This window comes from Chrysochloris asiatica, unplaced genomic scaffold (genome assembly GCF_000296735.1).
Source record: "Chrysochloris asiatica unplaced genomic scaffold, ChrAsi1.0 scaffold00181, whole genome shotgun sequence".
Lineage (NCBI taxonomy): Eukaryota > Metazoa > Chordata > Mammalia > Afrosoricida > Chrysochloridae > Chrysochloris > Chrysochloris asiatica.
Window position 1 is genome coordinate 3,422,266 of NW_006408699.1, and position 27,385 is coordinate 3,449,650.

General features: G+C 36.4%; 1 protein-coding gene across 1 annotated transcript in view; it reads left to right on the forward strand.

Annotated features, from left to right (window-relative positions):
* BAZ2B (bromodomain adjacent to zinc finger domain, 2B) overlaps positions 1-27,385 on the forward strand; it is a 159,875-nt gene that overhangs the window by 116,672 nt on the left and 15,818 nt on the right. The window contains exons 20-29 of the mRNA XM_006872029.1: positions 2,820-3,074; positions 4,165-4,379; positions 7,044-7,118; positions 8,070-8,313; positions 12,719-12,781; positions 13,555-13,699; positions 21,256-21,911; positions 22,312-22,588; positions 22,756-22,911; positions 23,301-23,461. Coding sequence (XP_006872091.1) covers positions 2,820-3,074; positions 4,165-4,379; positions 7,044-7,118; positions 8,070-8,313; positions 12,719-12,781; positions 13,555-13,699; positions 21,256-21,911; positions 22,312-22,588; positions 22,756-22,911; positions 23,301-23,461 — 2,247 coding nt within the window. The remainder of the gene's footprint in view (positions 1-2,819; positions 3,075-4,164; positions 4,380-7,043; positions 7,119-8,069; positions 8,314-12,718; positions 12,782-13,554; positions 13,700-21,255; positions 21,912-22,311; positions 22,589-22,755; positions 22,912-23,300; positions 23,462-27,385) is intronic.

Below are 27,385 nucleotides of genomic sequence, written 5' to 3' on the forward strand. Positions count from 1 at the left end.
AGCACTGGACTTTTAACTACAAGGTTGGATGTTCAAACCTACAAGTTGCTCCTTAGAAACCCTATTACAAGGTTACTCTGAATTAGAATCAACTTGATGGGACTTAGCAACAACAAAAAGTACTTCTTAGAGTCCTGCTGTAGCACTGTATGGTAAATACTGGACTACAAACTGTAAGGTCAGTGGTTCAAACCCACCAGCTTCTCCTTAGAAATCCTACATAGGGTCTCTATGAGTTGGAACCAACTCGATGGCACTTAACAACAAAGTACTTCTTGTGTGTTTTCTCTTCCATAGTGCTTCATATAAGAAAGATCTTCAAAAAGTTCATGAAAAAAATATCATTATCTTTTAATTAAATTTTCACATGAAATTTTTTAAGCCCTCTCACATTAAAGTGGTTAAAATATAGCAAAGTGGAGATTTAGAAAGATCAAAATAATCTTGGCACCCAATGTGATTTCACATACTTGTGAGTAAATATCAATGATTTTGACTGCATTTCAGAAGACAGTACTTGTAGAAAATGATATTAATAACATATGTCATCTCTACTATACTCTTGGATTCCTGGTATAGTGCTGTAGGATAAGCACTGGATTGCAAATCACAAGGTCAGCAGTTCTAATCCACCATCTGCTCCTCGGAAACCCTGTACAGGGTCACTGTGGGTCAGAATTGATTCGACAGCACTTAACAGCAACATTATACTATTGCAATAACTTATTGTGCTAAGTCCCCTGTATCCATATTCACTTATATACCATATTCATCTCAGATATAAATAATGATTATCCCTTGATTTATGTAAGTTATTATCTAATGTGCTTAAAGCAAAATTTTAACAACCTATAAATTGGATTATATTAATATTATATTTACTTAATGCACATGATTTTAAATAAAACTGAAAAGTGTGCTTAGTGGTTTTAGTCATCTAGGTGTTTTAAAATTTCCTAAGTACGTTACTGTTGCAGGCAACCCCTGGATTAAGAACTAATATAATTTCTAAATCTGCCATTAAGTCAAATTTGTACATATGTGAGAAGAGTTAGATATGATTCGTATATAAGTCCAATTAGTCAAATGTTTGTCTTAGTATATAGTGTACCGTTCATTGGAAAAAAATTAAAGAATTACTCCCAGATACATGAAAACATCTTTAATATAGTAATAAAGTAATGACACTTTGATGAATTTTGCAAAGTAGTACCCATTTGATATTACAAACCAGTGAATTTTTGGTATGATAAGCTTTGCAGTGATTGGTTTGTAATTATGAGTTGTATATAAATTGGACCCTCTTAACCCAAGGACTGCCTGTATGTACATTAACACATATAATAACCTCATAGCAAAGTTTTTAAAATTCTAAATGTGCTTTATTTTCTTGCATCTTTTATTTTTATTTAAATTACACACATTGTAAATATATAAAGATCAAGTATTTAAGTCCACTTTGAGGCATGCTTTTCTTAGCTTTGTCATGTAAATTATGTTAGAATTATATGGAAATTCGTGTGTCTGATACAGTTCAAGTAAAAAGGAAACTCAGACATGAAACGTAAAACATTTGTATGGTATTAGCTGTTATCCATAATTCTACACTCCACATAATATTAGTAGATAAAAGGCTTTGGAAGGTTGTAGCAGTAAGTGTAGGATGGAGAAATATTTGTGAACAAGGACTACTAATTCAGATAAATAAAAATATTTACATGTCACTGGGTTGTTTTTATCCCAGTCAAAATTTCAAGTAGTTTTATTGAGTCCCATCCATGGGCAAAAATGTTTTTAATTTAGCTTACCTATTTATTGATTTTTTTAAAAAAGCAGTAACAAACATATACTACAGTTTAATCATCGAAATGTTAATATGTGAAAATATTTGAGAAGTGAATATGTTTAAGGAGTTAATATGTGAACATATTTCAACAGAGACAGTTTTGTTTTTTTTTTTCTCTTTGGTATTCAAACTTAATATTTAACTACATGCAGAGAAAACTGAATACAGGTTGCATTATAACTGAGTTCATGTTCATGGTCATGGGTCTGATCAAGTGTTGTTGTTGTTGTTAATAAGTGCCGTGTATCAAGTTTCCAAGGCTAGTGGGTTTGAACTGCTGACCTTGTAGTTAGCAGTCAAGCGCTTATCCTACAGCGTCACACCAGGACCATGTAGGCCTAGTAATTTATCTGCATTCATTAACCACAGATGGTAACACATTCTCTAACTATACAGACCACAGATGTCTGAGTTAGTTTCTGAGCTGCTAAAAAGGTGTGACTTATAAATTAGTCTCCATCATTAGAATAAATTAGTGATATACCCTACTAAATATGCCCATGGTAAAGCAGTATTGAAATATTTATTTCTTAGATGTTTATGTACTTTTGCTTCAGTTATATAATCTATGTTTTATCAAAGTATACATTCATTAAAGTTAGTGTTCTTTTTTGCAGAGTTCTAAATTCATATTTGGAGTCCCTGGTGTGGCACTGGGGATAAGTATTGGACTGCTAACTGCAAGTTTGGCAGTTCAGGCCCCCAGACACTCCTTAGAAACCCTATACTGAGTTGCTATAAGTTAAAACCAACTCAATAGCACATAACAAGAAGTTCATATTGAGTTCATCCAAAATTTATTGAATAGTTATGTGTGTTCAAGGCTCTATGCAGAAATGCTTCCTGGGAGTTTACCATGCAAAGGTCAAACCACTGGTAATAGAGAAAACAGGTTATGGTAATTTAGAAAATGATGGTTCTTTAAATTTTGAATTTTCTTTTGATTTCATCTTTGTATTTATTTTACTTCCAGCCTTTGCCAGAGTTGCCTCGTATTCCAGGACTTGCTCTCTCTGGAAGTACATTTTCTGACTGTCTCATGGTGGTGCAGTTCTTACGAAACTTTGGTAAAGTTTTGGGCTTTGATGTGAATATTGATGTTCCAAACCTGAGTGTTCTTCAAGAGGGATTGCTAAATGTAGGGGACAGCATGGGTGAAGTACAAGACTTGCTTGTGAGGCTCCTCTCTGCTGCTGTATGTGATCCAGGTCTAATTACAGGATACAAGGTAAAAAAATCCAAAATGTAAAACAAAACAAAAACCAAAAAAACGTAAAATTCTTAGTATCAGTTGATTGGTGGCTAGCTTTAGAATATTAACAGAGGATTATGTAGACTGGTCGAGTTTTTTTCCATATAATGTTTCACAGGGTTAAATGTAGATTTACTTCTGGTTACATGTGATACAAACCTAGAAACACCTGATTTAAAACGTCTGAGGAATGTCACTGTTCCCAAGAGCTTCTCTAACTTTAGGCAAAGACCAAACTGGTTTGAAGAAATACTGAAGTGGTGTTCAGCAAAACCAGAGAATTCATAAAACAATTAGAAATTGTGTGTACCTTCTGAAGATATACTTTGTTCTCTCTGACTCACTGTGAATAACTGAGGTTGATAAAGACACTACAGACCAGCTCATTAGACTCTGAACTGCTCAGAGGATACGCAATAAATTCTAATTGAACTTAATTCCAACTCATATATCCAATCAGCTTTGCTCTGATGATATTGAAGAGAAAAGGTCTTCCAGATGCACCTGTAGATTTTCCTTCATCTCCCCATTCATTCAGTGGGCCAGGCAATGAAGCCCATGACACCATAAGCCAGAAAAAATGACAGCAGTGATAGTGCATTTGAACCACACCACCCTGGGAGTCCTGGTGGGCCGAAAGGTTGGTTTGAACCACAAGGTGGGTGGTTCACACTCACCAGCCACTCCTTGGAAACCCTATACAGGGTCGCTATGAGTTGGAACCCACTTGATGGCACTTAACAACAACAACAACAAACCCTGGGAAAAGTTTAGGACAGTTTCTGTTGTCAGAAAAGTTGATTTGTAACTTCTGTTACACATGAATATACTTATTCTTCACCCTGCCTGATTTTTAACCAAGGGTTGAAAGAGGGAACCGAAAGATAGAAGTATTTGAGCACTTTTCTACCACCTGTTGCCTATTTTAATCTTCGCTTCATGAAAAATGATAATAAAGTCCTTGTCAGTAACATGTAAACCATATAACACCAGTATTTTTCAGTTGTATTGTTTTGTGTTATAAATGGTTATGATCAGTACTGATAAAAACATCAAATGTTTGTAGGCCAAAACAGCTCTTGGAGAGCATTTGCTGAATGTCGGTGTGAATCGAGACAATGTTTCCGAGATTTTGCAGATTTTTATGGAAGCCCATTGTGGACAAACTGAGCTTACTGAAAGCCTGAAGACCAAAGCTTTTCAGGCTCACACCCCAGCACAGAAAGCCTCAGTTCTGGCTTTCCTGATCAATGAACTAGCGTGCAGCAAGAGTGTGGTGAGGTGAGCACATTCCTAGTTTTTTCTGGTTTTAATTTGTCTGATTGCACAGTTTTGTAAATTACTTGGCAAAAATGTATAAGTTATGGACTAGCACAAAGAAGAAAATTAGTATTATACTCAGTATTATAATCTCACTATTCAGAAATGACCACTAATACTATTTTAATGTGTACTTCATTCTAGTCTTTTGAAAAGAAAATATGAATCATACTGTATATAGTCTTGGTAACCTGATTTGTTTACTAAATAATTTTATTCTCTGTACACTGGAAAAAAATTTGTTTTTCCTTGTGGTGGTTCCATTATCCAGCACCATTGCAACAATACAGAATTGTTTTCCTTGAAATCTTTTTGAGGACACAGAATTTTCCTTGGTATATATTCATAGAACTATCCAACTATTTTTTTTTTTTTTTAAGTTTTTATTGTGAATTGAGTGATAGTGTACATGGGAGAACATCGGCTTTACATTCATCCTATCATATTTCGTTTCATTGTAATGTTTATAACCCCTCCCGCCCAATGTGTCATCATTCAACAGTATTTCCCTCTGTTTGTTGTTGTGTTTTTTTTAATGTACACAAAAGCACTCAAGAATAATAATCATTTAAACAACCAAAAGGCACTTTCTACAAGCCTGCTCGTAGCTGGCAGCACATTGTCTTTCTCTTTCCATGAGTCTAGAGTCTTCAGCTGCTCTCTTTCCATATACTCCTCTCTGTCTCCATCTCTGGTGTCACTGCTTCTCTGGATAGGATCCCACTTTCCGCTCGTTGTCTTCTTCCTTGATGGTCTTAGGGTCCTCTGTGCCTGGACTGTAAGATTAACTACTCCCCCATTTTTATTACAAAACTTCTACCTTTACAATTGTGACATTTGCAATTAGTTATGATAACAGTTACTTACTATTGAATCATAAGAATCGTATCCCCATCTCCTTTCACTAGACCCAGCTAGACAAGATGAAAACTATTCAGTGGGGGTTTTACCTTCCCATGCATACTCTGAAACTAAAGTCCCTCTTGAAGACTTGTAAGTCAGTTTCTTAGTTGCCTGTCCCTATCAACCCTATGTACAGAGGGGATGGGATTGATCCTTGATGTGAAGACTCCTTCCTTCTCAGTTGGTGTTTTGAGCTACTATATTGATAAGCATAGATCAAGTTCCTCAAATTGTAGCACTTTTTATTTTATTGTATGAGCTCTGGTAGCGTAGTGGTTATGAATCGGGCTGCGAACCTTAAGTCAGCGGTTCGAAACTACCAGCTGCTCCGCGGGAGAAAGATGAGGCTTTCTACTCCCGTAAAGATTTACACCCTCGGAAACCCTGTACAGGGTCGCTATGGGTCGGAACCGACTCAACGGCACTTAACAACAACAACAACAATACAACTTTAGAGTATTGGCTTATCAGTGTACTAATCAGTACTTTTTAAAAAAAAGTGATTAATCTCATTTAAGATTCAAAGTAAGTCTTTCACTTTAAACTTTTAAGATTTGGTGAACAAGTTCATGTTCACGTTGTTGTTTCGCATTATTTTCAGATCTTGTTAGTCATTTACCTTTCTAGGAACAGAGTTAATATAAATAATCAAAGCCAGGTATTTCTATCATTTCAGAACATTTTAAGTTTGCTTATTTATATCTTAGCTATGATATTGTATTAATATTAGTTTTCTAGCTGTTTCACAGGAGAAAGATGAGGCTTTTTGCTCCTGTAAAGGTTTACAGCCTCAGAAACCCTGTACAGGGTTGCTATGAGTCAGAACCAACTCCACGGCACACAACAACAACAACAACATTGCTTTTTCTATTCATTGATAATCATTTCCCAAAAGTATGATAATATTTAAGTTTCAAAATTTCATCAGTGTATAATTTCATTAAGCATGAGTTTGACAACAAATGGTAATGTTTTAAACACACACACATACAGATTCAATATAAAGTGTATATGTGACTTGTCTTACAAGGAGGAATGGTCCACTCACTGCTTTACTTCATGCTATCATCAACTATAATAATACTTATAACTTCTGTTTGGACATTTGTTGTTACTAAGTACTGTCAAGTCTGTTCCAATTCACAGCAAACATATATAGGGTTTCCGAGGAGGGATTGGTGGGTTTGAATCACCAACCTTGCGCTTAGCAGTCCAGTTTGTGCATTTACATGTATAATGTATATAATGTATATATGTAGGGAGGCTGTGGCTATGTAGGGTAAGCACTGAACTGGTAGCCACAAGCTTGGTGGTTGGAGATCACCAGCTACTGCTCTGCAGGAGAAAAATGAGGCTTTCTGTTCCTTAAACTGACTTGATGGCACTCAACAACATTGTATCTATCTGTACATATGTAAATATTCATGTATGTTCTGATTTATTGTTGTGGTTTTAGAAATGACCAGATGTCAAGTATATGCAAGCCAAGACTTGAATGCTGTAATTCTTCTTGCTTTAAGGTGGAAAACTACAATGTATTTTTTAAAATAATACTAATGTTATATGCATTGAAGAAAGTATAACCTTTCAGCATATGTGTGTATGTATATATAAATACATTCATATACATATATACACACACTATCAGTTTATTTTTACTTACAAAAATGCCTTGACTTAATTGGGATTAATTTATCTCTTAATTAATTTGTGCATTGGCAGTGAAATCGACAAGAACATTGATTATATGTCAAACTTGAGGAGAGATAAGTGGGTGGTAGAAGGTAAACTTCGCAAGTAAGTCCTATTTTATTAAAATTACTGTTTCCTGTTTGTTCAACTGTCCTAGTAAAACATACAGATGGCAAAGTCAGAAATTCGAATTTATTTTATATAAGAATTAGAAAGGGTAATTAGAATGGAATATGAAATTAAGAAAGCTCAGGACCAGAATTTGCAGTGGACAGAAGCTATAATGAGATTCACTGAGCTTATAGACTTCAAACTTGTAAGAAAGTCAGTTCAGCTTCTTTCTTCCAACGCAGTCAAGCAATCAAATTTTAAAAGATTTTGTTGCTGTTATATTGTTTTTGTCATGAATAGAATCTGGAACTACTACTCTTTCTTAATTGCTTTCTAATTAAAGTTTGTTTTTGAAGAGAGTCTAATATGGCCAAAGTTATTCAACATTAAAACTTAATTAGCTCCCTGCCAGGAAATATAATATGCTGAAATCAACCTCTATGCTAGTAGGATAGTTTCTTTACAGTAATTTGAATTGAAATTCAATCTGATAGCATGGGATCAGAAATTACCACTTGGCCATTATTAGAGTGAATCTTTTCAGCTTTCTAAGTTGTTGTTTTTTTTTAACATGGCTTAATTCCAAAGAGAAATGTAAAATAACTCTTACAAGTTAGTATAATCTGTACTTTGTGTGAACATTTAAAAAATTTTTCCTAATTCTAATTTTGATAAGCACTAAACCTCAAGGTTGGTTTGAACTGTAAGGTCGGCGATTCAAACTCACCAGCCACTCCTCGGAAACTCCGTACAGGGTCTCTGTGAGTCGGAACCAACTGGATGGAACTTAAGCAACAACAACAACACTTTATATTATTACTGATTTTTGTTTAATGGGGGAATACCATAAGATATTTTTGCTTAAACCTCATGTTATGCTCTTTTAAAAGTGCACGAGAGAAACCTTTTCTTCCATAATCATGATTCTTGTCATCTTTATAATAGGCTCAGAATCATTCATGCTAAGAAAACGGGCAAAAGGGACGCTTCAGGTAGCATTGATCTTGGAGAAGAACAGCATCCCTTGGGCACACCTACTCCAGGTCGCAAGAGAAGAAGAAAGGGAGGAGACAGTGATTATGATGATGATGACGACGATGATAGTGATGACCAAGCTGATGAAGATGATGAGGATGAAGAAGATAAAGAAGACAAAAAAGGAAAGAAGACTGATATCTGTGAAGATGAGGTAATCAGATTTAGATTGATTTTGATACTTAGCTAAAAGACTGCATAGCATATGGAAAAATAACTCTCAATTTGGAATGAATTGGACTTGAGTTTGAGTTCTGGTTTTGACACTTACATTATTTCTTTTAAATGTTAAAATATTTATCTCATAATGTTTTTGTTATGATGAAATAAATATGAGCAGGATATGTACACATAGAAGACACTTACACTGAATAAAGAGTTAAATTTTTCTATGTAATTACTTGAGAATTTTCCAAAGAATTTTATTGATTCTGAATTCAGATATTCTCTTTTGTTCTGTGGACATACTATCTTTTATTTTTGCAGTGCTTTATGCTTTTAAAAGTGTCAGGTTTATTGAAACGTATATATTTGTCAGCCACCAGTTATTATGTCTCCAGTCTTGGGCTCTTGATCAAGAATTAATAAGACACCGAAGCCCCCTCTCAGTATATGAAGGGATTTCAAAAAGTTCAGGGAAAACTTGTTGTTTTTAATTGTGTCAACCCCTGTGCAATCATAAATCCACATACAACTTTCTATTTCCCCAAAACAGCTATTAATAACCTGTTGCTAGCCAGAAACCTTACTGGTAACATAAACAGTTGATTAGCATGTATTTTGTACGCTGTATGTTTTATATACTGCAGCCTCATAAGGACTGCATTTTCAATAAGTTGAAAAGTTGTTTCTGCGCTTGCTGATGTCACCGCAGCAACAGCTTCTCACATTGCCTTTGCTTTTTGTAACAGTGATTCTCATGCTGGATTCATTTATCTTGAAATGACGAGCAGTTGCACATGTCAATATTTGGTACACATCAAGCAATTCAGCTTTTTCTTGTAGTGTCCTGACTTGTCTCTGTTTCTTGGGAGTACTCCCAGCATCACTAGTGGCATTTCATATGGGACCCATGGTGTTAGTCAAGGTTTATGGTGTTGCAGGAAACACGGTGGAAATACGTGAGAACCATGAAAGATTAATTTTTAGTGAGAGACACAATTTACTGACGAGCCAAACTACTCACACAGAGATGATTAGAGTTACGTGGCTTTTTATTTTTAAATCTGCATATAAGTAGACCCTGAATCACACATTTTTGTTGTTCAAGGATCAACTGTACAGTCCATACAACTGTTCAAGGATCAACTGTACAAGTATTTCTTCTGCCATCAAAGTTGGCAGTGTTCAGCTAAGGAATTCTAGAAATATCTTTTTTCCTTTCCTACATCCTACAGAAGAAATGAAAATAGACAGCTTGTAGGGATGAATTTATCAGTGAAGTCTGTAAGAATAACACCTTGCCAAGGCCAATGGTAACTTACTGAATCAAATTTATGACAGAATCTGGATAAAAATGGTAAAACTATTTGGGTCTCTCTTTCATTAAATTTAATGAATTGGGTAGATGACTATACTATTTGGTGTCAGTGTGGCTTTTTAAAATTATTTCTGGAAAGTGTGAACATTCAAACTAAGTTCTTGTTTTTAAAACTTATCCTGTAACACATCTTATTATAAAATAATTTTCCAAAGGAAAAAAAAAAAACCTTATTCATCTTTTATATGCCCACAACTCTTCTAGCTGTTTTCAGATCTATTCTTACTGAGCCCTCACAACAATTCCATGTTAGAGATAACTTTATTGCCAATTTACAAAGGAAATAGCCTAGAAAATTAGTATCATGTGCAGCTGAGATCCAACGAAGTCCCTATATTTGGTGAACGTTTACACAGCAAGTTAAGACAATTCCCACACAAACTGTTCAGCAAAATTGCTTATATTTAATATAGCATGCTAACAGTCTCTTTAATTTTGTTCTTTTAGTTTACAGTACTGTCAGGGACTGTCCTCGACATAGTTGTGTTGTTCACGAGTGTTTGGTTCACGAGGAGGGGATATCCGGCGGCGGTAGGGATAGCAAAAGAATACACAGAAAAACAGAAGGAGGGAGACAAAGAGGCAACCCGAAACTAGGGTGAATGCTGACCTGGCATCAGGCAGATCCTGCGTTGCAAACATCTCAGCCATGAAGGCCGTAATATCCTGCATAGTAAACATCTTAGCTAAACAGGCAGTATAGTTGCGAGGCTGGACTGAGCCCCCTGCATGCTGTAAAGCACGCCTTGCCAGTCGTAATGCACATAGATTCGTTCTGCGCCTACGTTTTATTTAAGGGAGGTACTTTACATAAAGCTAGGAGGGACTAAGACAAGGTACAGCTGTCAGTCTTACTTTTCCAGACATTCAGGCAACTTTACATCATACTTTGCAGGTTCGAATCTCACGACCGCAACCTGGTTTCTCAAACTTAATTAACATACCTTTTAGCACCTAGCCTCAAATGGGGGGGAGGAAAAGGAGGATTGGGAGGATTCCCATTGTGTCAGCTGCACAGCCCAGGTTCTTCAGGAAAAGAGGCGCCTGGGTGAATGGGCTATACCTGGAAACACTTTAGAGAGGGCATTCCTATTGTCCTTAGAACAGAGACCAGGGAGCCACCCAATTTACTTTGAATGAATTCTCTGAGGGAAGAACTTTGCCTGTTTGGATTTTTACAATCTTGGCTTTTAGGAAAATATTACATTTATCTGTGGATATCAAGGGCTTCATGTATGCAATTAATAAATATAATTGAACACTAAGATGAAAAACAATTTGCTATTAACTGCCAAGTGGCTAGATCTGTTCCTCAGAGCCTGCGACCTGTAACACTCGGGCCTATAGGGCCTTGAACTTCTGACCAGGCCTACACGGTCTGCAACACAGTACTCTAGTTTTCCTGTCCCCTTATCTTCACGGCTTTGCTTTTAAGAAATTGTTGACCTTTTGGTCTCATACTGATGGTTTTTAAACAGGACGCTAATCTTACAGGTAACATCCTGTATTTTGTGTGCCACTATGCTGTTTCACTAAAAGGTGATCTCAGGGACTAGGCTCAGTTCTCTATTTAAAGGATTTCTCAGGGTGACAGTGTCAGAGGTTCCTCTATTCTCAACTCTTTCAGTTTGTCTGTTGTTGTTTTTTTTTCTTTTTAAATAAGAATTTGAGTTATCCATATTCTTTTCCAATTCTATTGGGGACCAAGTACTGTGGCACAGTCTGAACTGTGTATTTTCTATTACTTCATGCTTTCCCTCTAAAACATATATTTTGGGAGTAGTTTTTATATTTTTATTTTCTAAAATGAAAGTATCATATAACTATATACAGATTTTCCATTTTGAAATCAATACTGTATATCTTAGAGAAAGTTTTTATTCTAAAATTTGTACATTCAGAATATAACTTACCCTCTTCCTCTAAAAATGGCTCCTTTCTTTAGTTAATGGACCAGTGTTTTGTTTTTGTTTTTCCAGGCTCCCAGGTTTAAAAGTTTAAATTCACAATTTATCCCTTACTCCTCCCTGTCCCGTAGCCATGAGTTGCCAGGACTTACAAGTTCTCACTATGTACTATCGCTTGCATCCCTTTCTTTTTTTCTCTTTCTGTTTTCTTTATGGCGGAGTCCTGGTTTGGTGCTGTAGGATAAGCACTGGATTGCTAACCACAAGGTTGGTGGTTCAAACCCACCAGCCGCACCTCAGAACTCCCATATAGGGTGTCTGTGAGTCAGAACCAACTCGATGGCAATCAACAGCAACAGCATTTCTTTTATGGCGTGAAGGTGGCACTGTAAGATAAGCACTGGAATGCTAGCTGCAAGGTTGACACTTCAAACCCGTCATCTGCTCCACAGGAGAAAGATGAGACTTTCTGCTCCTGTAAAGATTTATAGCTTTGGAAACCCTATGCACATGGTCACTCTGAGTTGGAACCAACTCAACAGCACCTAACAACAACTTTTCTTTTATGCCCATATTCCCCGCCCTCTGGAATCATTGCATAGTCTATCTGCTGTTCTTGTCCATTTTGGTCCTTTCCCTGCTGTTCACCATTTTGCAAGTATTTCCAGATTAATTTCTATAAAGCATAGTTCTTATGTTTAAGCTTCCTGAAAGGATCATGTTGTCCATTGCCAAGTATTTACAGCCCTAAATTCATTTTTGCCTCATCTCTCACCCTACCTCATCACGTACCTTTCTTGTCAAGTTATGTATTGCACTCTTTGTGGAACGCTCGACCCTCTTTTCTCTGATAAGATCCCCAATCATTGTGTAGAAGCTAATTGGCTTCTTCCACAGAGCCATATATCTTGGTACAGATTCCTACTAAACATCATCTCATGACCTTTTTCTGGAGGTGTCCTTATAACTTTCTTCCATTTGGTATTTGTTTTATGTAATATTTTGTTTTCTCTCCTCACCAGATTACTCATTTATTTCATAGTATTAAATATTTGCTGTTTGAATCATTATGATGTTAGAACCAGATAAATGATGTCTTGTGTTGTGCCTAGGATGAAAATGACCAAGCAGCAAGTGTTGAAGAGCTGGAAAAACAGATTGAAAAATTAAGTAAAGTAAGCACATTTTGGTTTTAGAACAAATTTTACATTGCTTTAAATTTTGTGATTCTTAACTTTGGGTTCAGTTTTTGCTAAATTCAATCCTTTGTATGGAAGTAATGAATCTGGTTCCTAAGTCAAATGTGAGTAATGAAGGTATGGGGTTCTAGATGCATGCTCAGAATTAAACCGGAAAAGTGTAATGGCAAGGTGAAAAACCAGCTTCTAAAGACATGATACTGACCTTATTCAGGCCCTATGAAAAAAGGGTCTTCATATAAATACAAAGTGTTATTAAAACAGTTTTATTTCTTGGAATGAATCACTTAGAATATTCAAGTGGAATTTCATGGTAATAGTTTCAGCATCTTATATTTTAATTTAAATTTGTATATTTGTGAATTTTATTTGCATTGAACTTTTAAACTATGTATATTTATTATTTATCATTCAAATTAAACATCAGTAGAAGTAGTGAAACTTCAGATGAATTTTTTGTGAAACAACAATGAGTTTTAAAAATACTATGAGACCACTGTATATATATGGAGTCCTGGTGTAGCACTGTAGGATAAAACACTGGACTACAAAGTCGGTTTGAATCACAAGATCAGCACTTCAAACTTACCAGCCACTCCTCAGGAGCCCTATATAGGGTCTCTGTGAGTTGGAACTGACTCAAAGGCACATCATAATAAGTATAAAGTCATTTATATATTAATTTTTAAAACAGTCACAATTTAACTATGCCTATCATTTTCTTTCTTCTTTTTTTTTTTTTTTAACAGCAACAGAGTCAGTACAGACGGAAGCTCTTTGATGCTTCCCACTCTTTACGTTCTGTGATGTTTGGCCAAGATCGTTATAGACGCCGATACTGGATTCTTCCTCAATGTGGTGGTATTTTTGTAGAAGGCATGGAGAGTGGTGAAGGTAGGAACTCTAAGTCTACTACCGAGTAACATAGGAAACTAGTTTTTAAAACCTGGTTCGTTTTTAAAAATATTTTGTTCTTCTAGAATAAAGTCTGCTGTATGATTGAACATAAAAACCACCTTGCTGTCATAGGTATCTTGTACTCCCATAGCAACAATACCACAAAGTGTATGACTTTAAAGAACAGAAATATATTGTCTTAGTTTTGAAGGCTGGAATCTGAATACATTCATCAGTTCTGTAGGAGGGTCCCATCTTATCAGTGAAGTCCTGGTGTGGTACTATAGCATCAACACTGGAATGCTAACCATAAGGTCAGCGGTTCAAATCCACCAGCCACTCAGAAACAGGGTCACTGTGAGTTGGCTCAACTCAATGACACTTAACAACAACAACCTTGTCAGTAGCCTCAGGAATTCCTTAGCATTTCTTGGGTCACGGAGTACTAGTATAGCGCTGTGGGTTAATGCACTAGACTGCAAAGTTTGTTTGAACAACAAGATTGGCAGTTCAAACTCACTAGCCAGTCCTCAGAAGCCCTATATAGGGTCACTGTGGCTTGGAACCGACTCGACGGCACTTAGCAACAACAAATAGTTCCTCACATGGTCTCTTCCCTGTGTATGTCCATTCTACTTTTTTTATAAGACACTATTCAGAAGAGGTTGTGGCACTGTAGGATAAGCACTGGACTGCTAACCACAAAGTCAGCGGTTCAAACTCACCAGCTGCTCTTTGGGTCAGTGTGAATCAAAACCAACTTGATGGCACTTAACAACTCTGAAGGGGTTAAGTTTAGGGTCCACACTACTCTGATAATGCCTACATTAACATAACAAAAGACAACTACTGTTTTCAAGTTTGGTCATATTTACAGGTTGGAGTCCTGCTTTGGTGCTGTAGAATAAGCACTGGACTACTAACCCCACAGTCAGAGGTTCAAACCCACCAGCCACTCTGTGAAAATCCTATATGGGGTCACTATGGGTCAGAACTGACTTGATAGCAATTAACAACAACAATAACAGGGGTTAAGATTTCCACATAACTTTCAAGGAAGTAGGGTGGGGGGCACGTTTCAATCCATAACAGTTGCCCGTCCTTTCCAACTTATAACACTCCTTCAGCTGATAAATATTCCCTCTCTGTTCCTGATTTTTCTCCTGCCACTGTGCTTCCTTTAAACATACACTATTTTGTCAAACTTTCAAATATGTGATTTATTCTTTAACCTTTGCAAGAAGTATTCATCCTGACAATAGTCCTGGAGGGAAGATGCATAATTAAAGATCTTTATCATAAACCTTATTCATATCAAAGGGTTGATCAGGTTTGAAATTTGTGGTCACCTCCTTCTCCTTTAAAGTTCCTTTCTTGAATTTGTGCTACAACACAATCCTTGTTATTCTACCTTTACATGTTTTTTTTTTTAGCTGGCTCCATTTCCATTACATTAACTAGGACAATACATTGTATATTTATGTGCTTGATAAACATTATTGTATTGAGCTTTTCAAAAATTTATGACAGGGCATTTCAAATTTCAAAATTTTGTTTGGGCCAAAAGTATTCACTCAGGTTCAGGATGTAATGATTGCCCCATGGTGGTACATGGAGGCAAAGACTTCTTTCTGTTCAACACGTTTTTATTTTTTAATATCCCCTATGTACCAGGCATTTCAAGGCACTGCTGAATATACAGTGATACAAAAATATAATCTGTGCCATGAAGACATTTACAATGTTGTTGTTGTTGTTATGTGCCATGGAGTTGGTTCCGACTCATAGTGACTCTGTACAGGGTTTCCGAGGCTGTTAATCTTTACAGGAACAGAAAGCCTCCTCTTTCTCTTACGGAACAGCTGGTAGTTTCGAACTGCTGACCTTGAGGTTAACAGCCCGATTCGAAACCACTAGGCTACCAGAGCTCCTTGAAGACATTTACAATACAACGGGAAAAATGACTAGTTAATCATATAGTATGTAACTTCAAATATAGAAATGATCTGAAATAGTTATTTTTAAGCTTTTTTTTTTTCCAGTTTTTATTGTGAATTAAGTGATAGCTTACATGGGAAAACATTATCTTTACATTCATCCTATCTTATTTCATTTCATTGCAATGATTATAATTCCCTGCATGCATCATCAAACAGCCAAAGGGTACACCTCACAATCCTGCCCCCTGGCCATCAACACACAGACCCTCTTCGTCCAGAGTCCCCAGCCACTCAATCTCACCACATCATTGTCTCTGCCTCCATCTCTGGCGTTGCTGCTTCTCTGAATAGGGTCCCGCAGGCCACTCTTCTCCCTTGATGGCCCCAGGGTCCTCCACTGCTGGACTGCAAGATCAGCCACTCCCCTCCTTTTGTTACAAAATGTCTACCTTTGTATTTGCAAGACTCACAATCAGTCCTGATAGCAATTATTCACTATTGAACCACAAGAGTCTTATCCCCATCTCCTTTCACCAGCCCTGCCCAGACAGGTTAGAAACCACTCAGTGAAGATTCTACCTTCCCCTACACCCTCTGAAACTAGGCTCCCTCTTGAAAGTTTGTAAGCCAGTCACTTCTTGCCTTTGTAGTGCCCCCCGCCCCCATTTTAGGTAGCAAATGTCTAAGTTGCCCATCCCTGCCAACCCTGTGTACCAAGGAGGTGGGAATGATCCTCACAGTAAAGATTCGTTCTCTCTTTTGAGCTACTGCATCCATAAGTATAGGTCAAGTTCATCAAATTGTAGTGGATTATTCTTTTTTCCCCACTTCTTTATTCCTCTAGTTAACTTCTGGTCATCCAGCCATCAAACTAGGTCAAATGGTACTATCTGCAAGTATGGGTATTCTTGTACATCTCCCCTCAGTTCATATCAGCCGACGCTTCTATCTATACTCTAGTCCTCTGTGGCCATGTCCCTGTCCCTGGGCCCATTAGTCCCTAGGTCTCACCATACTGCTGGCCAACCAGATCTCAACCCAGGTTGAACGTGATCGGACTTAGCTCACAACTTCACTGCTGTTTTTCCCCACTTCCCATTATTGGTGACCAACGTGCTCAGCAGCAAAACCACATGCCTGCTCCTGTACTCCCCTTGATTCTTAGTCTTGGAAGGAGGTTTGCCCTGAGGGGACTAAGTGTTTTGTGTTTAACAATTGAATATACTTTTTTTTTTTTTTTAATGGAAATCTTATGCAGAATCCCAATATCTAACAAAACCAGAATTGTTCTGATTTACCTGTTGGGGAACTCTTAACCTTTCAGATAGACTCTGGTTTGTACACTTACTTTCCAATCATCTAGAGAATCCTGAATCAAAAAACCAAACCCTTTGCCCTTGAGTCAGTTCTGACTCATAGTAACCCTCCTTATTGGGTTTCTGAGGTTGTAAATATTTTCTCCTGTGGAGTGGCTAGTGGGTTAGAACCATCAACCCTATAACAGTCCTATATCTAACACACAGTGCCACCAAGGATCCTAAGACTGCAAATCAGAGTAATGTCTGAGTTATCAAAGGCATAAAATCAAAGTGCCTAGAGGACTAAAAGCAGAAGATTAATTATATAGCTTAATGAATAATCTTATTTTTGGAAGACATGTGTATCTCTACCACTGACTATGAGCTTTTTAAAAGTGGAAACCATTTTATTCAGGGGAACTATATTGATATAAAGGTGCTCTGGTAGCAGAGTGGTTATGAGTCGAGCTGTTAACCTCAAGATCAGCAGTTCCACAGGAAAAAGATGAGGACTTTCTGCTCCCATAAAGATTTATAGTCTCGGAAACTCTTTGCAGGGTCGCTATGAGTCGGAACCAACTCCATGGCACATAATCACCACCACCACCATACTAAAATAAAGAATCCTGTTGTGGTGCTGTGGGTTAGTGTGCCAGACTGCAAAGCCATTTGAACTGCAAGGTTGGCGGTTCAAGCTTACCAACAGCCCCTTGGAAACCCTATAGAGGGTCATTATGGGTCTGAAGTAACTCGACGGCACATCACAACAACAAACACAACATACTGAAATAAATAATCTAGGAGCAAAGTATACATTGTATTGGAATAAGAAAAGATTTAGATACTAGTAGTGAGACCATTCTAGTAGCCCAGATGATAACTAGAGAGCCCTTAAGCTCAAGGACAAATGAAGGGAATAGAAAATAAAGATAAAGATATCTTAAAGGTTGAATTGATATAAGAAATCATTGCATATAGTACAGGGAAAAGCGGGATTCGAAATAAATGAGTTAATCCTGAATAACAAAATTATGATACTTTAAGCCAAATCAGAGAAGTCAAGAGGAAGAACTTGTTTGGGATGAAATGAAATGAAAATTTTAGTATAAAATCTAGTTAAAAGGACAATTAAAATTATGAACTAATTGGGTGTATAGAGCCTTGGCAAAGGTTAATCTTCAAGTAAGCAATATGAAAAATGGCCAGCCACGTGTCTTTTTACCTTAGCAATAATCAGAGTCATTTCAAAAGTTAAAAAAAAAATTCATTTAAAAAAATTAATCCGAATATACAAAGACCTAAGCTGTATCCCTAATTAAATATTCCTCAATTTGATTATAAGAGCCACGTTATTTTCAGTCACCTGGGTACATAACCTTGAATTTATCTAGGACTTCAACTCTTTTTTCAAAATCTCTAAAGTCAATCTACTTGCATCGCTTTAAAATTAGTTGTTTATCAGTGTATAAATATTATTACAACTGTCCTTGACTTCTCTATATACAGTCCCCTCCTTCCATTATATTCTATCATCATATCATGTCCTCCTTACTCAAGAATCTTGAATGGCACCTGTAAAGTGGTGTGGGGACTTGTCTGGCCTTCTCTGACTTCACAACGGGAAAAGAGAATCAGGCTCAAAATCAGCCTACAGCTGATTCCTGTGTGGTAGAGGTCAGACATGCCTCCACATTCCAAACTTCTTTATCCTATTCTGACGTGAAGTGTTCCTCTCACAAAACTGTCTACTTCTCTAGTGAGTTTGGTAATGCATTGCAGTGGCCACACAGAACTCGCAGACAATACGCATGAATATGGGGTTTATTAGGAAAGTTAATAGGGTATAATTCAGGATACAGCATTTGTCTAATCAGGAGAGCCTGTTGTCAACCATACCATAGGCACACCTCTCTTTGATCCATGGCCTCTCAGCCACATGGCCCATTTGCCTCTGCCCTGCTCAGTCAAGTGTTACAGTGCTGTTATTAGTATGTCTAATAAATGCTCAGAGGAAACCCAATTCCATAAGCCAGTCAGTCTCCTGCCAGAAGACACACAGCTTTACTTGGTTTGTGGGCTGGGAAACCACTGTTTTGTCTCTCCATGCTGCTGCCATCTCTGCCACTGCTGCTTCTGCACACAGGGATCTGAGGGTCCAAAGGAAACACTCTGTTCTTGGCTCTTCTTTCTTGATAATCATGAACATCCCCATTTCTGCTCCTAAGATGGCTCACTGTAAACCCAGTGGGATGACCAAACCAACCAATCCCCATTTTAGAGTCCCATACACCCTATGTGCCTGGTCCCACCCAATCATCTGGTGGGAGGGAGTTATAAAGGTTATGGCTAGAAAAGCATATAAACCACAACTCCACATTTGCCTATTAGATTATTTAAGTCCATGACATTGAAGGCCCTATGCAAATTTGAACCCAGACCATCTTTACACTGATTTCTGGTATGAATTTAGGTGACTAGACCAGCCAACTCAGTGTTGCTTCCTCTGTATCTGCATGCTGTGCTTTGCCAAACCCTGTTTGTTACAACACTAATCTGCCTTTTCTTCAACCATTGGAATTTCACCCATCTTTCCTTATCCAACTCAAACCCTCTCCTGCTTATTTAACTTGAACTGATTTTTACTATCTTTGGTCTCCTAGAAAACCAAATAATTATGCCAAAATTTTAGCACATAGATATACATGGTAGCGTAGTGGTTACTAATCGGGCTGCGAATCACAAGGTCAGTAGTTCAAAACTACCAGCTGTTCTGCGGGAGAAAGATGAGGCTTTCTGCTCCCGTAAAGATTTACGGCCTTGGAAACCCTGTACAGGGTCACTATGAGTCGGAATCGACTCCACGGCAAACAAGATTCTTGGGCTGTTATAAGGGTCATCCTAAATAAGATATCTAGATGAGCTATAATGTGCTGTATAAATATTAATTGTTCCTTATACTATTACGTCTGGTCACTTGAATAATAAAGGGGGCAAACAGTAATAATATTCCACTTACAGGTTATTTTCCATATGTATTCTATAATGGGTGTGCTTAATTATTCTAAATGCTATGAAAGTTCTAAAATAAAAGATAAAAATTCAAAAAATGCTACTCATGATTTAATCATCATATATTTAATATGCACCTACATTTACCTCATGTCAGTGGCTTGGAACTATTTTAAATATCAACTGACAACTCCTTATCCACAAATAGCTTACAGTCTAATTGAAACAATACAACCAATTCAGGAGGATTCTAAAAGTTTGTAGAAAAATTCCATTATCCTTTAATTCCATTTTTCCATGAATATTTGAAGTCCCCTTATATATATGTGTGTGTGTGTGTGTGTGTGTGTGTGTTGGCACACCACATGATGGGCTTCAAAAAGTTCATGGGAAAATGGAATAGAAGGATAATGGAAATTTTCCAAAACTTTGTGGAATAATTCCATTATCTTTTCTTTTAATTTTTCCATGAAGCCTCTTATAAAAAACTTCTGGAAGGCTATATAGACATGATCAAACATGGTTACTTCTGAATATTAGAAATAGAGACTGAGAAAATAGGGAAGAAATAAAGGGTTTTTCTTTATATACCTATTGTTGTTAAGCGCTGTTGAGTCATTTCTGACTCACAGTGACCCTATAGAGGGTTTCTGAGGCTTTTTGAATCTTTGCTGGAGCAGAAAACCTTATCTTTCTACCTTTTACTACTGAATAATTTACCTTGAATATATTTTTCAAATTGATGAAAGCAGTAAAATTTAAAATAACTATTATAATGATTTTTAAAGCAATAGAAGATTGGTTATTTAAATTAAGATGTTTTCCACGGAGTACTCTGTAGCCATTAAAATGTATGATGCAGTTATATGTTTATTGACGCACGAAAGTCTTCATTAAGCATTATTTAGTAAAACATGTACTACATAATAAAATGTACAAATTAGTAAAACATGTATTGTTTAATAAAACATGAATAATATGTGTATAATAGTCCTTTGTAAAAAATATGTAGGTGTAAGTTTGTGTGTATATGCATGGAGAGGACTCCTGTGAGGGTTGGTACAAAAAATTATTTATGATGATTTTTGCTGTGTAGCAGAAATTGGATACTTTTTATATTTAAAAATTTTTAGTGAATGTACATTAATTTTCCCAAGATAAAAAAATGTATTTTTTAAATGGGGAGTATTAAGAAATGTAGAAAAGTTCATTTAAGAAAATTGTGCACATAATTTGATACATAATAATTAACTATAGTAATAGTTTGATATGGAGTAATACTTCATGGACATTTTTAATTTTATAGGACTAGAAGAAATTGCAAAAGAAAGAGAGAAACTAAAAAAGGCAGAAAGTATCCAGATCAAAGAAGAAATGTTTGAGATTCCTGGGGACACTTTAAATTGTTTAAATACAAATCACTGTGAACAAAAAGAAAATCTTAAAGAAAAAGATAACACAAATCTATTTCTTCAAAAACCTGGTTCTTTTTCCAAATTAAGCAAACTGTTAGAAGTAGCTAAAATGCCTCCTGAGTCAGATTCTCTGACCCCCAAACCAAATGGTAGTGCAAACGGGTGCACATTGTCGTATCAAAATAATGGAAATCACTCACTAGGCAACCTTCAGCCAGCAGCACCTCAAAGCAACATGGAAAAGACAGACTCTAATAATCTGTTTAGTGCTGGTTCCAGTGGTCCAGGGAAGTTCTATAGTCCTCTCCCCAATGACCAATTGTTAAAAACACTGACTGAAAAGAACAGACAGTGGTTTAGCCTTTTGCCAAGAACACCTTGTGATGACACTTCACTTACCCATGCTGATATGTCAACTGCATCATTAGTGGCTCCTCAGTCTCAGCCACGACCTAAGTCACCTTCACCCACCCCAGCTCCTCTTCTTGGATCAGCTTCTTCTCAGAGTCCCATTGGCCTAAATCCATTTGCTTTATCGCCTCTTCAGGTTAGTATTGCTAACTGTAACTCATTTTTTATTGCTTTACTTAATCTTTGACCCCACAAAGATTTCATTCAAGGTGGAATCCGTTGAATAGTAATAGTATTATCCCTGTCACAGCTTGAAAGCTGAAGAGTCAGAATTTCTATTGCAGAGCTTTCTCCTCGCTAAATTTCTAATCTCAGCCTAAGGCATTTACTTGTAACTTGTTGCTGTTACAGAATATTTGAAAGGGAAATTATTCTGACTGGGGAGCAAATAAGAACATGAAATTCAAAATTATTATTGCTTTGATAGGTAATTTTTCTCTAATTCTGATAAGTGAGGTGGTTTTTTTTTTTTCAGAATTTGAAAACTATTTCAGATCCTAAATTATTCTACTTTTGTCTTGTTTTTATTTTTGCAGATGAAAAGTGGCGTATCTATGATGGGACTCCAGTTTTGTGGGTGGCCCACAAGTGTGCTTACTTCCAATATTCCATTTACATCATCACCTTTACCTAGTCTGGGATCAGGGTTGGGATTATCAGAAGGAAATGGTAATTCTTTCTTGACTCCCAATGTGGCTTCAAGTAAAAGTGAATCTCCAGTGCCACAGAATGAAAAAGTATCTTCAGCTCAACCTGCAGCTGTTGACGTAGCAAAACCAGTAGATTTTCTTAGTCCAAAACCTATTCCAGAAGGTAGGTGCATTGAGATGGTTCATAGCCCCTGACTTTATTTCATTGTTATTGATTAATAGAACTGAATCTGTGGTGGTTTATATTTAGTAAACAAGTCTTGATATGCATTGTGCCATCAATTCATAGTCAAAATATTTGCAAAAGATCTACATACTTATTTTACTTAGAAATGCAGTTTGGTTGGTGGAGAATTATTGACCCAGAGGACCTAAAAGCTTTACTCAAAGTACTACATCTCAGAGGAATAAGAGAAAAGGCATTACAAAAGCAGATTCAGAAACACTTGGATTATATTACTCAAGCCTGCATCAAAAATAAGGATGGTATGTACCTAAAGGAGATTTCTGCTCCCCTGCTTAGTTATAATGGATTCTTTTAGCTTAAAACATATTTTCCTATATCTTAATTCTAAATTTCTTACTGGTAGGCATTCTTCTGACTTTGCTCAACAAAATAAGAGTTACTGTTAACATTTCTCAAATTGTTATTGCTTTCTTATCACGTTTTATGCCACAGATATCTTGTTCTATATTTCTTAAAAATACTATTCCTGCTTTTAGCAGTATGACACCAATATGTACACAAGTGCATCTCTGTGGATTGAGTTAGAGGCACATGTTACCCCTGGAATTTTGTTTGCATTCTGGAGAAACCTCTGAGGGGAAAAACTTAGTAATGTGGATTTTAAAAATTAATTTCTTTTCAAATTTAGTTGCTATTATTGAATTAAATGAAAATGAAGAGAACCAGGTAACTCGAGATATTGTGGAGAACTGGTCAGTCGAAGAGCAGGCAATGGAAATGGACTTGAGTATTCTTCAACAGGTAGAAGATCTAGAAAGGAGAGTTGCATCAGCAAGTTTGCAAGTAAAGGTAAAATTGACATGAAATAAAATGTTTTTAGTATAAAAGATGGTAAATAATATTTATTTCAGGTATTCTGCTAAATGTTTTCAAATGTTATTTAATTCTCAAAATAATCTTGAATTAATTTTACAGGTAATGATCCATACTTAGTGTAAATAACCTACCTAAAGTCATATTGTTGTTGTTAAGTACTGTGGAGTCGGTTCCGACTCATAGTGACACTACACAGGGTTTCTGAGGTTGTAAATCTTTACAGGAGCAGAAAGCCTCATCTTTCTTCCATGGAACAGCTGGTAGTTTCGAACTGCTGACCCTGAGGTTAGCAGCCCAATTCATACCACTACGCTACCATAGCCCCTAAGGTCAATATAGTGGTTAAGTATGGATTCAAACCAAATCTGTATGACTTCAGACTCTCATGTTATTTTTACTAAATCTTGCTGCTTCCTGAATGGTATTCAGAATATATCATTTGTGATATGTGTTCTTTACTACAAGCAGAATTTTACAGTTTTCTCCATGTTAAATATAAAGTTCTTATACAAGTCCCATCAAACTCCTACTATATATAGTGTTTCATATAGGACCATAATTGCATGCAAGCCATGTCAAGCTTTTACTCTATATTGTGTATATTTGGAGAACTATATAGATATATCCAAACATATGTCAGTGTGTGTGTATGTTATGATATACATGTACACACACTGAGACCTCGCATATGTTTGTCTAGTTTTCATTGATCTACTGGGCATCATTACTATATCACAATGATCAGAACTGTCTTCCAATGAATAGGCAAAAGGAGATTTACCTTCGGTTTTGTTAGAAGGATAAATGGTTTTCTCAACAATAACAAACTAGTATGTCTGAGACTAAAAAGATGAGAGGTAAATAAATGTGAAAAGGAGAAATATCTGCAAAAGTTTGGAAAATTTAGTTCCCATTTTTTTTTAATTTAATGTTTCCTCTTTTATTCAGAATGAAAAAATTATGATATAGTGCTATTCTGTCTAGTAATTAAAAGTTCATGTCAGAATTAGTTTTATGTTAGTATTTGGAAACTTTTAAGTTCTCCCCCCAAAAATGTCTTTTTTTTTCAGAGCTAATAAAGTATCTCTTACTTACCATAAATGTAATTTTCAGTTTGGGGAGCAAAACATGATTTGCTAAATTCATTATAGAATCCTTTTGTGGATATTGTAGGATAAGCACTGGACTGCTAACCACAGGCAGTGGTTCAAACTCAGCAGTCACTCCTCAGAAACCCTATACAGGGTCACTATGAGTTGGAACGGATTTGACGGACCTTAGCAACAGCATCAACAATTTCCTTGTACTGGAAAACTCTGTATATTCTCCTCCTGGTACTGTATTTTGTATAAAAACACCTCCTTTATTTGGAATCTTAAACAAATGAACTCTTCTACAAGTTAATTTTCTGGAGAAATGAAAATTATTACATTAGGTGCTTTAATTTTTAACATGTTTGTTGGCTCTTTTATGTAACACATTCCACTGATTTCTTAAACTGAGAATGTTATATGCAATTTAAATAATCTGGGTGATGTGGGATCATCAGTATGAAGATCAATGATTAGACAGGAGAGGTGAAGAGGTTTTACCTTCACACTAAATGATCCTCATGTGTCTTGTTTCTTAAACTATTATACTTGCTTCTTAGAGTCTGCTCTATCATCTCTCACGGTCATTTATTCCCAGTTTCTAGTTTACATTTAATTGGTTCTACCCGCCTCATTTTTCTCCATCTTCCCCCATCCAATTTGCCAATTCTGATAAGGTGTGAGTCGGAATCAACTCAACAGCACTCAGCAAAAACAACAATAAGGTGTAGGTTAGGACATTATATCAAGCTTTTAAATTTTTTCAGTAGTTAGAATGTGTGTCTAAAGCATTTCTCAGGCAACATACCCAGATCTTGATGGTTTGGTCTTATTACCTCACTGGCTGCTTATATAGATGGTTCTTGTAGCTAAAATATGGTGTTTTTTTTTCATAAGTGGGACATTTTAATATTATCCTGTTAATAAGACATTACTGAATTATTCTGTGTGGCACTGTAGGATAAGACTGAACTGCTAACTTGAAGGTTGGTGGTTCAGTCCCACCCACCACTCTTTGGAAACCCTGTACAGGGTCACTATGAGTCAAAACTGACTCAATGGCACTTAACAGCATTCTAAGAATTGAATTACAATCATATTAGTCTTGAAGAAGCATCTAAAAATGCAACTGATAAAATGATCCACAAAACATTAGTTTTAACTGATGAAGCCCTGGTGGAACAATGGTTAAGTACTCTGCAGCTAACTGAAAGGTGGACAGTTTGAACCCACCCACCCACCACTCCATGGGAGAAAGATGTGGCAGTCTACCTCTGTAAAGATTACAACCTTGAAAACTCTGAGGCAGTAACACACTGTCCTGTCCTGTAGAGTTCCTATGTGTCAGAATGGACTCAACAGCAACAAGTATAGGAGATTCCATGATTTTTTTTTCCTTTCTTTCTTTCATAAAAGAAAATAGAGTTTAGATTGATGAATTAGCCTTTGTGAAGACAGATGAAGCAAATGGCCTGGGGTTACTGGGTGGGTTTATTTCTATGTTAATATTGTTAAGAATTAGGAAGTTATTTTTATATTTGAGGAAAATCTTCATCCCTGGTCCTAGTTCTGTTTTTGAGAGTTTACAAAAGCCCAGTTACTCTTCTAAAGATGGCTGTATGTCTGTTTTTAAACTTTCCCTTTTCCCAGCTAAAACTTACTCATTCCATCAACCATTAATTCTGTGAAATTCAGTGTCCGTGCTCACGATTCTTTTCTTAATCCGGTACTGCACTACTTTCAGTGCAGTTTAAACCTGTACTTTCTAGCATGTGTTATCCTGTTGCTCACTGAATGTGCAGTATACACAAATGTGTACACTCTTCCAGAGTCCTTCTAATGATCCTGTTACCTATAGCACTTCTGTGATTAGTTAATGAACTGAAAAGCTGAACTTCCCATTTATCATTGTTAAAATGTTATTACTTTGAGTATAGTTTTTCATCATATAGAACTATCTATATCATAATTCTGCCATCATAAGGCATTACTGAATTATTAAACTTGCTTCCTAGTTTTAAGTCACTTGCAGATTTAATAACAGTCCTCTAAGTTGTTCCTAAATGCATTAACAGGAAAGGTCACATATAGGCTCTGGGCATTGGCACTGAGGACATTTTCTGATTTGACAGATGATGGTAACTGCCATTCTTGAGTACAGTTTTCAGCCATCTGGATTTCTCTAAACTGATTCTCATAGTTTTCTGTTGTTTTGTTTCTTATTTTGTCAGCTGCCTTGCATGAATCAAGATGTGCTCTACTTACATGGAATCCCTTAATTTGTATCCCTTTCACAATATGGAAATGAGGTTCATTTGACATGACTTGTACCTAAACACATACGCAAACTGTTCATAATTGCATCCTTCCTTTCTAAAATAAATTTTCTAAGGAGTTAAAGGGAAAAAAATGTACCCCAATATATAGTTTAGTAAAAAGGATAACATTCAATTTGTTTTTCATTTAAGAAGAATTATATTGAGTGTTTACATATAGTAGAGAGTTCTAGTAGCCCTTTGGATTAGACATTGAGTTGCTAACCACAAGGTCAGCAGTTCAAACCCATCAACTGCTCTACATGAGATAGATGAGGCTGTTTGTGCCTATAAAGATTTACAGTCTTGGAAACCCCAACATAGGGTCACTATGAGTCAGAATAGACTCGAAGGCAGTGGGTTTGGGTCAGTCACATCAAATTTAATGGAGAAAAGATTGAAGTTGTCAAAGACTACATCTTGCTTGGATCCACAATCAACATTCATGGAAACAGCAGTCAAGAAATCAAACGATGCATTGCTTTAGGAAA